The following is a 12489-nucleotide window of genomic DNA, read 5'->3' as shown; positions in this document are numbered from 1 at the left end:
TGATTTAATATTTCTACTCATTTAAATAAAAATCCAATTAAATGGGAAGATAACATCATATATTGTTGATATTCTTATTGAAGCATATCACTTCATCAAATTCTTTACTTTTTCTGATTTATAAAAATAGTGTCACGAGTTTCATTTCACCATCTATTAGATAAATTTAACGATTTTTTAGACACAATTTATTATAATCTATTAGATAGATTTAATCATTTTGACCATGACAATTTTTTTAGTATAAAAATTTATATATTGAATAGATTAAATATGCATTATTGACACGATACAAAATTAATTAAGTTTAAATTTAAATAAATTTATTACTTTTGTGAACATTTTGATATATTTAAAATAAAATAATTTTATATTCTAAAAATTACTGGAGACACTTTTAATTTATTTGATTAATCATATGAAATGGGCAAGAAAATTGACCGATAAGTATAGTGAAAGTAAGATGCACTCCCCGACTCACTAGAACAGTCATATTGATGCTATTCTGACGGTTATTAGGAATTAATTACTTTAACTCATTAACCCATCACATGAACATTGAAGATATCAACCGTAATACAAATCAATCACAATTTGCCACGAAGTCGATGAAAGGAAAAAGATCAGTATTTCTCCAAACTTGGATACCAGCAAACAAATGTAACAAAAAAACACGTATTAATCCCTTAGACGTGTCTCGTCGTCATACGGCAGGGAAGGTTCCAACCGCTCTGGCTTTGTCTCATCTTTCAATTTACACATAAACACAAAATTAAATTCAAAATCTCAGATTAAGGAAAGAAAAAATTAAATTCTTACTTACCCATTCACCGGGACATGGAGACCGGTAATGCCTTGCAAACTTGTCACATTGCGGGGCATTCCTGCCCTTTTCTTTAATGCACATTTTTTATACAATGATGGTAACAAAAAACTTAATAAATTTAATAATGCTAGACTCTAATTTATTGAACATAGCTAGTAAAATTATTACAAACTTTAATTTAACTTGTAATTAAATGGCAAATACATACTCACTATGATATTCAACATAAGACTGGTAACAACGGCGGGCTTGTGGTGATACGTCCTATTCAGTCTCCATCTGTGCTTATTAGGAGCGCAATCAATTTAGTTAGATGCAAAAGGAAAACACACAAAATTCCTGCCATGATTCAAGGACTAAGAGAGCATCATATGGTTAGAGAATGGACCTTGCGGGCGATTTCTTGGTTTGCTATTTTGTGCGGAGATGGTGGGGAGGTGGATTGAGGGCTAGGAGGTGGTGAAACAGCCCCAGGTTCATGAGCTGGCTTAGGAGCTTGCTGACATCTTATCATGGGGATCCACTATGGAAGCAGTTGACATGGCGAGCTATTGATCTTCCTACTGATTAATTAATGCCCCTCGTGCTGCAGCATACGTTTATTCAAACTACTTTGTCTAGCCTTTTTCTATTTCAGTAATGTCAGTGAAAATGAGGTTTGATGAAATTTAAAAAATTAGTAAAATTGACTTTAAGATGAGTTTTTTAATAAATATTATTTTTAAAATTTATTTTATTTTCATTATTCAATATGTAAAGAGGAATAATGCGAATAATATTAGGATACAATTAAACTAATGTTTAATTTCGTATTGCACTTTACGATAATAGACCGCTAGATACGTTCGAGGGTTTGCAAAGTTGTTTGACCTTAGAGTCTACTTTCTGCAGCAAATAGATTATAAAAAATTTGAAAGCTTTTGTAATTGATGAAAACTTAAGTGTTTATATTAATAGAACACAACACTCTTCTTACTCTTGATATTTCTGCACTTGTTTTGTTTATGATTTTTGGTGTGTTAAAATAGTTGGCAATAAGTTTTTTATATAGGCTTGCAAGTGTTTTTTTTTCAATTATACAACTCTTTCATTAATGTTTCATTTTGTCTAAAAAGCATATTTATATTTTGTCAGACACAATTTTTAGGTAAAAATATTATTTCAATAATCATTTCATGAAAATATAACTATTCATTTTATAAGATATAATTTTTGAGTTATAATTTGAAATAATAACTTTTCATATTTAACTTTTGAACTTTGTTGTCTTTTCAATTTGTCTCATAATTTTTTGATGTTATTTTTTCAATAGATATAACTATTCACATAAAAACCTATCTATAAATCAATAAACACATTATGTCACTTTATGTGACATAATTTTTAAACTAAGATAGCTTTTTATCATGTGATATAACTTTTTGATTTTGAAAATACACCAACAAACAATAGAGAATATGTATGGTTAGCCTCTTCACTGTTTATGTCACTTTATATAATATAATTTTCGAGTTAAAATAATTTTTTATTATGTGACAATTTTTTAATTTTAAAAATATACCAACAAGCAATAGGTATATGTATGGTTAGCCTCTTCACTGTTGCAAACTTGGGATGAAGCCACGTAGTACAGAAGCTGACACTTGGGCCATTGTTAGGGCACTGATGTGTCTTTTCCGTGGATGGTTACCGCTTGCCATAGCCGAGCAAAGTTTATTTTTTGTGTAGTTATGTTTTGTTTTTTTTTTACAAGGTTGGGGAATCGACCTGGATGCACAAAGGTAGATGACCCAAAGATTGGATCGGCCCCGGAAAGCACGAGAGAAAAGGTCACGAGTCTCACGACCCACGGTCCGTTTCTCGCTTGTCTAGGTGGCAATCCATTCGGACCTATTGGAGGCTGGCCCATCGACAGTCCATGGACCATGGTTCGTACAAATACGGAATGATATCAGCTTAGATGAAAATTCCGACAATAGCGTATGAGCTATGGCACGTGCATGCCGTTGCAACGAAGTCAAAATATGCAAATCGTCCCCGGAACAATCAAATTACACATGCCATGTTTTCCAAAGTTCAAGGTCGTAGCGCCGTGCAAGCAAATGGGACCAAATTTTAGTACAGTGCTACAAGGGAACAAAATTTCAGTTGTTTTCTACCAAAGATAGATAATTCAGCTAAGATCATGAAATGCACCAGTGTCACCATCCCCCATATATGGAGTGGACGAGTTTCTTCGGGGTCGAAGTCATGACGCATACAAAAAGCTTTAGAAGGCAAAATTTTCTTAATGCCAATCCAATTAGATGTAGCAATTTTTATAGAAAAACAACTTTTAACTATTTTTTGGTGATTCAAAAAGAAAATCATCCAAAGAAAAGAGTAATGTACAATTTTAAAAAGTGAAAGACTCTTACTATAATTATAGTACAGATTATAAATTAAATCAATATGATTTTGTTAAATTATGTTATAGGTAGATTATGATATAATTTTGTTAGATTGAATGATATAGTTTTATTAAAAAAAAAAGAAATCTTGTATTCTTAATTGTGAACGATATAAAAAAATTAAATTGTAATCTAATTGTATCATTGATAATATCACAATCTAATAAAATCGTTGATTTATTTTGTATAATTATCATAATTATAGCAAAATCAATTATTCTCTTATATTCTTCAATTAAGGGAGATTACAAACATTTATTTTCAAGTTCATAGTGGTTTGCGAAAAGTAACGACTAAATACGTATTAAATTAAAAATTATTTTATGAAATGCATTGCAACCCAACTAACTTTGTACATGTATGAGGATAGGAAAGTTTGCACACGAGTGAGGATTAGAAATTTCCTAATTAATGTCATCGAAGCAGAGTCTCCATCCATCGGTGCCACTCCCGTGCTGGGGTTTGTTGCCCTTCTACTTTTCTTGAATGATCACCTCCCCAATCTCCTTCATTTTGTTCACACACAAGAAGATTTGTTGAAGGAATTTGCATTGCTCAAATTAGTTAACGTTGTCACAATGAAAGAACATAACTTGGCATTGAATCAACGAAGTGATTTGTTGGTGGAGAAACCTTAATTTTGTGTCATATGCATAGTTACTCAAAACGACTCATGGGTGTAAGGATTTCAAAGTAAAAGACCAAAGGAGTTGACATTCACACGTGTTGAAATGAAACTATATATCCAGCCTGGTTTTTTGTTGGTTAATTGCAAACCCAAAATGCAATCCTCGTGATCTGTATGTTTCACTTACTAAAACTGGTCCATATTGGTCAGCTCAAATACACAAGTATTTCTTGCTATTATTCCCTAAAGATGGAAAAGTTCTGCCATTGACGTATCCTGGGCACAAAAAATGAACAAGAATCGCAACAGACTGCCACAATACCATAAATGAGAGATTTTCCTCATAAATAAGTTTCCATTGATATCGAATGAGAGCCTCAGCATTAACAAAATACCATGTCATTTTTATCTATATAAGAGTCATTTCAAGCTTTCATTTTCGTCAAAGATGGAGAATTCCTTCCCTTCTGTCTGCACTTTTATTGCTTTCTTCTTTCTCTTGCTTGTCTCGGCAAGCTCGGATGTCATCCAAGATTCTTGCGACAAAGCTGCAAAGGGTGACCGCAACATAAACTTTGACTTTTGTGTTGCAAGTCTGGAAGGGAATCCCAAAAGCAAAACCGCCACCAGCACTCAGAGTTTGGTTCCCATCTCGATTGAGATGGCCATATCTAATGCAACAAGCATCAGCTCTATCATTTCCAAGCTTTTGAAGAACAAAAACCTTGACAACCCCACGAGGAGCTGCTTGGAAGATTGCTCTGAACTTTATTCTGACGCACAGCCTAATTTGGAAATCGGTGGCCAGGCTGTCGAGTCTAAAGATTATGGAACGGCTAAAACGGTCATAAGCGCAGCCCTGGATGCTCCGGTGACCTGTGAAGATGGGTTCAAGGAGAGGGAAGGGTTGGTGTCGCCATTGACAAAGGAGAACGACGAGTTCTTCCAGCTGACAGTAGTCCCTCTTGCCTTTATAAATTTGCTCAATTGATGAGAATAAATGCTTCTTTGGTTATGTATTCAATGTCGCCAGAGTCACCCCAATAATTAAGCACAATTTGTCTATCTCTGTTTGAGTATTTTTAAAGTGATAATCCCGCTGGATGGAGCAAATTAATTTCCTAACTTCACTTGTTTTTACTTTGGATTTTTTTTTTCATTTTTCAAATGTTTGGAATGTTTACTTTGTTACGAATCCCACAAGAAATGAATTGAGTCTTGATATATAAACATAAGCTTTTCACTATCTATTAAGTATATTTTTTAGATTGAAAAATATGAACTCGTGATTTATAAATTTATTTAAAATCTATTTTCAGAATTTAAAACCGTACAAATTTAGATTTAAGTTTCAGTCTGTGACATACTTATGAAATTTAATATCACACGAGGTTAGATTTAAACTCCGACCCATCAAATACTTATATTTAGTTTCACTTTAATTTTTTCAAATAAAGAAATTATTTAAAATTTTTACTTAAAATAAGTAAGTTGATTAAACGTAATAAATTTTTTTTTGAAATTTCTTTATATAATCTTAAGTTTTTTTCCTTGAGTTTTCTTTAAGTGAGAAAGTTATTTAAAATTAAAAAAATAGAGAAAATCTTATAATAATATATTCTTCTTAATTAGAAAATTATTCAAACATACACACGGGATTCAAAATTAAATTTTGCAATCTTAAAATATCCCTAATGAAATTTTTTTAGATGCGTAATATTCTTACTTTATTTATATTATAAATTTATTTTTCATGATTTTATTTTTATTTTTTATTTTTAAAAAATTAAATATTATAAGTTTTTTTAAAAAATTAATATTAGAATACATTAGAGTTAAAAAAATTTTCTTAAAAGAGAGAAAAAAATTTAGGGATGAAAAAGGCTTAATTTAATGACATTTAAGGATATTATTTTATTAAGGTTTCTTTAATTTAACCATATAAAATATTGCTAAACTGATGGGCGTTAATATCTTTAAAAGTAAGACCGGACCGTCCAGTCTGTGGAATGGGCATGGCCCGGCCCATTAATAATCCATTTTCAAGCCACAGCCCATACAATGAGAGCAATATGTAACGTTAAGTTTTACCTTTTTTTTTTTTTTATTATTTTAGTTTACTTTGAAATTTAAAACTGCATCAGCCAATAATTTTACAAGTTTTAAATACTTTTACCGTTTAATGATTAAATAAATGAGATATTAACACTTTTAATAATATTAATCTAATCATTGAATTAGAAAAAAAGTCATGCTAAGACCAAATCATGTATTATTTACATTTATTAATAACACGATATATTAGAAAACTATATGATAAAAGAAATTTTTTTTTATAATTAAGGAAGAACCTTTTTCATTAAACCTTTAATAAAACAAAAATATTAATGAATTTGACATTTCTGAGTCATATATTTGTCTCATGTAAATATATTCATGTCAAGCAAGGAAATTTTTTGAAATTCGAAAGAAAATTTTTTTTTTGATGATTTGAACTTAAAATTTTCAGTAAGAAATAACATCCCATGATTCCATATTCGCTAAAGCATAGAATTAGACAAAATCCCCCCAAAAAAGCTGTTTATTGTGGCTTTTTGTTACTGTTTTTGGATGGTAAAACAACAGCCAGACAAATCTTTGGCAACCTTCTTGGAAACTTCCGTCACTCGCCACACTCGTTATACTTCACTTGGCATTCAAAGTTTCACTTTGTTTTCTTTTCCAACCTCAAATTGACAAGTTTTCAACCAAACAAATGAGTTGGGATCAATCAATTGCTTGCATTTAATGGTTTACCATGTACTACACCTTATAAGAACAAAAGAGAAAAGTGATGAATCAAGAATCATCGTCTTTGGAGATTAGTTTTGTTCGTTTTCTTGCACAGAAGAATCAAATTCTTTCGAGCTAGGAAGCTTCCTTGGAATGAGAAAGCTCAGATCATTATCAAAGCTTGCATGATTCTATATATATACATTTTGTTGCAGTAACAAGATTGACAACAAACAACACCAAGAAAATTAAAAATGCAGCATGTCTCTTTCTCATCATTTTGCTTCTTCTTCTTCTTCTTTTTGTTTTTCTTTATCTTTTTATTGACTCCTAATGATGAAGTCTCCGCAACAAGCACGTTGTCTGTAGATATAATCAACAAAACCTGTAAAACATGCTCAGACAGATCCTCTGTCGTCAACTATACCTTCTGCTCGGCATCACTCCAGGAAATTCCTGTCAGCCATGTGACAAACCTTCAAGGTCTAGCAATAGTTGCAATGGAGCTAGCTTTACAAAATGCGACCAACACGCTTTCAATCATTAAAGAGTTAGTGAACAACGAAACCTTGGGTCCTTCATCTTTGGCTTGCTTGAGCGATTGCTCACTGCTTTACTCTGATGGGGTTGTAACACTGGTGGATACCGTTGGAGCATTTTTGACAGGGCAGTACGGAAATGCTGATGCCTGGGTTAGTGCGGTAATGCAAGGAACGGCAACGTGTGAGGAAGGGTTTCAAGATATGGAGTTAGTGTCCCCACTGACAAAAGAGAATTACAGTCTTTTCCAGTTATGTGATGTTCTTTTATGCATCATGAACTTACTTGATTCAGATGTAAAATCTTAACTCTTTTCTTTTCTGTTTTGATAGAAAAACCTTTAACTGTTAAGTCTCATTGAACTCGAAATTCTTTTTTCCCTGTTTCTTGGCTGATTTATGGCACTAAATCACATGTTTTTGACTTTTGGCAAATGTTTTATGCACATTTCTGCTCTGACATTATTATAAAAGTAAAAACGGGGCCATAATACAGCAAAATTCATAAAATCCAATCAGTTTCCTTGACCAATGTTATCTGCAGAAGGAAAAAATTCTAGTCCGTTGAAACCTCAAACTTTATTTCTGAGAAACTTGTAAAAGATTAAAGAAATATCAATGGAACTGGAAATACTATGCAGATATGGAAAATAAACTTGTCAAAAACCCGGCACAAGCAATTAAATTAAAACTACTTCTGAAATTTGATAAATATATCAATATTATACAAGGTAATTGGAACTCTTTTGAATCTTTAGTGAAGCAGCAAATTCATTTTTATCTGTTTCCTCTGACCAGTACAAATTTCACTAACAAAGTAACTCAAAATTTACGAGCACTGAATAGAAAATCTATCTTACATTTGTGAAGCATGAAACCCTTCTTCAGTTTCCTCCTCTTCATTGCTCTTGGGATCATAATTCTCATGATTTGAGCTCAACAACAATTGATCATCTCCTTCGGTATGACTGCCAGCAGTTTTTACCAAGTAAAGCTGATCCATCACAATTGCATTTCTTTTGTAGTTCCAAACTAGCATCGAAATGTAGTCCTGTGGTGAAACAAGACCCTGCTCCCCAATGCAACTTCTTTGCTCTTTCAGAGTTTTTGGATCATCAAGCCTTATATATTCAACTAATGCCTTCTCATGATCAGGCCTCCAATTGCTAGGAAAGGGTGTATAATCAGTCTCAGGAATGAGAGACATCCTGGTATATTGAAGGCCATCAATTGACTCAACAAGACCCATCCTCAGCAGATTCTGGTATTCAGGTGACTGTCCTTTCCTCTCCTTCAGAGGACGACTCAGATTTCGAGCACCAATTTTGTAAACCTTTGCTCTTGAACGAAGTTTGTACTTTGCAGCATAGAGCTTTGCCAATGAACCCCTAATTATATAAGAACAAAAATTAACAGCTTTCTTCCGATTGTCTGCATATCTATACCACTCAACCATCGTTGACAAGAATTTGTTCATCTGGGCGTTGGTGTGAGCTTGAGTAGCATGAAACATTCTAAAACATGGTTGTGGGTCTGGTTCCCTATCACCTTTAAGAAAGTTCAACTTCCTAAATTGCTTGATGCATTGTTTCAAGCTTGCTGTGACTGACAAAAGGGTGCCTACTCCTTTCTCACTAATAATCTTACCACCAGTAGCAGTGTACCGAAGAGTTGGATACACAACTCTCCGACACAAAACATGGTCAAGAAACATTATACCTTTAGTTATGTGTTCAATCGGAAGGCTCTCATTATCAAGCTTGATCATATATTTCAGATCACAAAACTCAATCAACTGCTTTCTCAGTGTTGCTGCATCTGCCCTTGGTCCACGGATACCAATCAAAATGTGACCTCCATGACGTATATAGTCCATCTTCCGGGTCTTATCTGGTCCACTTGTTGGCACAAATTCTGGCCAAGATGTGTTCCCCTGTTCTGCTTCCCCTTCAGGGCTATTCCATATGACATCACTCTTGGATGGACGATAAAACTCCTTAATCTTACCTTCCATCCATCTGTCCAATTCATCAAGACATATATTAGCCAAAAGGGGACTAAGAATCCCACAGTGCCCCCATGAAGGAAGTTTCTCTGCCTCCTCTGGAGCAAAACCAAAAAATGTCTCCAACCAATAAGGATCCGGCTTTGGCTCATCCTCTCCCAACACCCTCTTCTTCTGATATTTCCTCTTTTTCTTTTTCTTCTTTTCCCCCCCATCAAGAGGACTAGTTATCACAGGCGTAACTAATGCCGACTTGATTAAATCAATAACCTTCTTATCCCTCACATCCCTCATCAAAGCACTTATCACCAACCCCACTTTCAATCCATCCAAAATTGCACTTAAATCACCCTTTATATACCATAAATAACCTGCAAAACTTCTCCTAATCACCCTCAACACTGTATGAGCATTCCTCCCTGGCCTAAAAGCAAACGACTTCTGTGAAAATCGAGCCTCATATATCGGCTCCAAAATCATAAACAAGACCTCTTGCACTAACTTATCTTGAAATGGGGCGGGTTGAGTAGTTGTTAAAATTGCCTTAATCTTCCTCTTCGACAAAGATTCATAATCTGTCTTGTCTTTAGGCGATTTTATAAAGAATTCTAACCTTGCACCCCACTTAAACCTATTATCAAGAACAGCATTTCTTAAGGCTAACAAATCATCCAAGGCAGTCCTAGTGATCGAACTACGGGGCATATACGATCCTATTTCATCAGCACAAACTTTCTGGTAAGCTAAAACCCACAATTCAAATCTACGAAGATACGAGGCCAAATTGGTAATTATCCTATCAGGTTCTCTAAAATTCTCAATCCACATCTGCGAACAAACTGATACACCATCTTCTTTCATTAGGTTTGCAGGGTCATCGGGATCCGGCACACGCCGGTGCAGCGGAGTAAACGAAAATAAGCGAAATAAAGCAAACCCATTTGCTCTACGGGTAAAGGAATTAGATTGGGAGTAAAAACAGGTGCTTTTGAAGGGAACAATATTGGGATTTTTGAGAACTTGATGGGTAAAAATAGTGACTCCTCGATGCATCTGGGGATTATGAAACAAAGCTAGCGATTCATGTTATTCTTGGGTTGTAATTAAATAAGTATTGACGAGAAATTATAAAGAGAATTGAAGAAATGCAAAAAGGAGGAAAATGTTCTTACTTGAAAGAATTGGAGAGCCTCAGATAAAACCCTTTCCTTTCTCTTCACTTGTCAGTTGAGAGGTTTTAGATTGAGTGCACCCTTACCAAACCCTGCGCTCATGCATCCTTACTAAACCTTGCGCTCTTGGACCCTTATTAAACCCCGCTCTCTCAACATACTTATATTTTATTTTTAATGATACCCATTCCCTTTAAGTTTTAGATGAATCTACTAATTTCTGAAATAGACATTCTACTTTAAAAATACAAATATTAAAATAAAATATTTTTTTATTAATTTAAAAAATTATTATTATATTTTTAAAAATAAAAAAAAAAAGAAAAGAAGCACCGATAGGCGCTCCCCACGGAAGGAAGCACCGGTGTCTCCTATCTTAGGAGTTTTTTTTTTAATTAATAAAATAAAATAAAATTATATAATAATAATTTTAAAAATTAATTAAGGATAAAATTATTTTTTTTACCTTTGTCACGTTAGTAAGTTGATTGAAATACTAACGATTGATTAATAGTCAACCTATGTATCTAGCGAAAAATATTTTTTTGAAACAAAGTGTCTATTTTGATAACTAATGAATTTTCGTATAGTTTTGATCAAAATTTAGAGAGATAATAATATTTTACTCTAAATTTAATAACGAAATAAAATTAAAAATGTTAAAAGTTATTATCATAGAATATATATTTTATATCGTAAGTTTATTTACAAATGTAATTAATATAAATATTTATTTTACTTTTATAAGTGTAAAATAAAATGTATATCAATTGCATTTATTAAAACTTTAGAGCGTATTCTAGAGATTAAGTTTAAGTTAATCCTAACTTTTGTCACTTCAAACAAGCACACTTGTAATTGGAGCATGATTTTAGATCTTAAAATACAAAAATTTTGATGTGCAAATTAAGTATTTCATGGCTCAGAATTATGGTTTGCAAGTGAAAACTTTGAAAATTTCATGGCCTTTGTTTGTATAGAACAGAGAATTAAAGACTTATTAGTTGTAATAAATCAAATGCTTAAGTTAGCAATAAAGGTACGCATGCAACCATATTACATAAAATTCTATTAAATTTAAGGATAATATTTTGAAATTAAATCTAAGGAATGTAATTCTAACTAACTAAAGCATGAAAAATAGAATTTGAAACATACGAAAAACTCTCAAAATATAATTTCCACAACTGATCTAAATATAATTAAAAACAATTTAAAGCATGAAAAAGTTACAATGACACTATAGCAACCTAACTCATGTATATCTAGACTTAATTAAAACTTTAAAAAAAAAAAAAAACAAAAGAGAGTACACATATGAAAATAAAAAAAATTCAAAATTTGATACAAATTAAGCGATAAATTAATACTAAAAAATAAAAAAAAATTATAAAATCATAATGCACGAGCCACAAATTTTCTTTGCTATGCTCTCTTGTCAACATTCTTATCGGTAATTCTTTTTCCTTTTTATTGCTTGCTTGTTGAAAGTGAAAAAGCTCGACTTCTTTTCTTTCTTATTACTCGTTTGTGCTCATAGTTTTTTGGTTCATAATGAGCATACACTCTTCATGCACGCTTTATACACACCTTTACTTTAATTTTGCAATTTCCATTTAACTCGAATTTAGTAATGAAACCATTCTTCAGTTTCCTCCTCTTCTTTGCTCTTTGTATCATAGTAATCATAATTTGAACTTAACAACAATTAATAATCTACTTTAATATGATTGCCAGTGCATTTTATGCTCTTTGCAAGTCTTATGATTTAAATGTGCCGTTATCTTATTACCAAAATGCCGTTGCACAAAAAAAAGTTCACAACATCGCAAAACTAATCAAAATTTGAGAGTGGAGGATAATCATATGCATTTGGAAGTGGAGGACAGTTATACTCGTATCTACGATCCACATCATCGGAGATTAGATTAGTGAAGAAGAAGCTCAATGCAAATCATGTGGGATTGGTGAAGAAGAAGAAGCCGGTGTAAAAACTGAAGAAATTTTCAAGATATCAGTTTCCTCTCGTGTGTAAAACGCATTCAACTTACAATGAAAGCTATAATCATCTAATTCTTTAAGCACTTGGACTGAGCA

At 32.6% G+C, this 12489-nt stretch overlaps 2 protein-coding genes and 2 pseudogenes across 2 annotated transcripts; 2 read left to right on the top strand and 2 right to left on the bottom strand.

Annotated features, from left to right (window-relative positions):
• Positions 1-686: 686 nt before the first annotated feature.
• LOC148763843 (putative cytochrome c oxidase subunit 6b-like) lies at positions 687-1340 on the bottom strand (annotated as a pseudogene).
• A 3012-nt stretch (positions 1341-4352) lies between these two features.
• On the top strand, positions 4353-4969 carry LOC18606112 (putative invertase inhibitor pseudogene; annotated as a pseudogene).
• Positions 4970-6893: 1924 nt separating this feature from the next.
• LOC18606111 (putative invertase inhibitor) lies at positions 6894-7573 on the top strand. Its single transcript, XM_018118506.2, has one exon. The coding sequence runs from the start codon at positions 6931-6933 to the stop codon at positions 7522-7524; it is 594 nt and encodes a 197-aa protein (XP_017973995.2). The 5' UTR covers positions 6894-6930; the 3' UTR covers positions 7525-7573.
• Positions 7574-7895: 322 nt separating this feature from the next.
• On the bottom strand, positions 7896-10558 carry LOC18606110 (Intron maturase, type II family protein). The gene is made up of 2 exons (XM_007039539.3): positions 10393-10558; positions 7896-10273 (listed from the first exon to the last, which is right to left on the bottom strand). Exon 2 carries the CDS (start codon positions 10271-10273, stop codon positions 8072-8074), a length of 2202 nt encoding a protein of 733 aa, XP_007039601.3. The 5' UTR covers positions 10393-10558; the 3' UTR covers positions 7896-8071.
• Between the last annotated feature and the right edge of the window lie 1931 nt (positions 10559-12489).

Source organism: Theobroma cacao, chromosome 3, assembly GCF_053813885.1.
Source record: "Theobroma cacao isolate CCN51 chromosome 3, ASM5381388v1, whole genome shotgun sequence".
In the NCBI taxonomy this organism is placed as follows: domain Eukaryota; kingdom Viridiplantae; phylum Streptophyta; class Magnoliopsida; order Malvales; family Malvaceae; genus Theobroma; species Theobroma cacao.
This window is presented reverse-complemented; position numbering and strand designations above follow the sequence as displayed.

What these genes read in the sequence shown, in the direction of transcription:
- LOC18606111 (XM_018118506.2), top strand. Translation starts at nt 6,931, where the DNA reads ATGCAGCATGTCTCTTTCTCATCATTTTGCTTCTTCTTCTTCTTCTTT.
- LOC18606110 (XM_007039539.3), bottom strand. Translation starts at nt 10,273, where the DNA reads ATGCATCGAGGAGTCACTATTTTTACCCATCAAGTTCTCAAAAATCCC.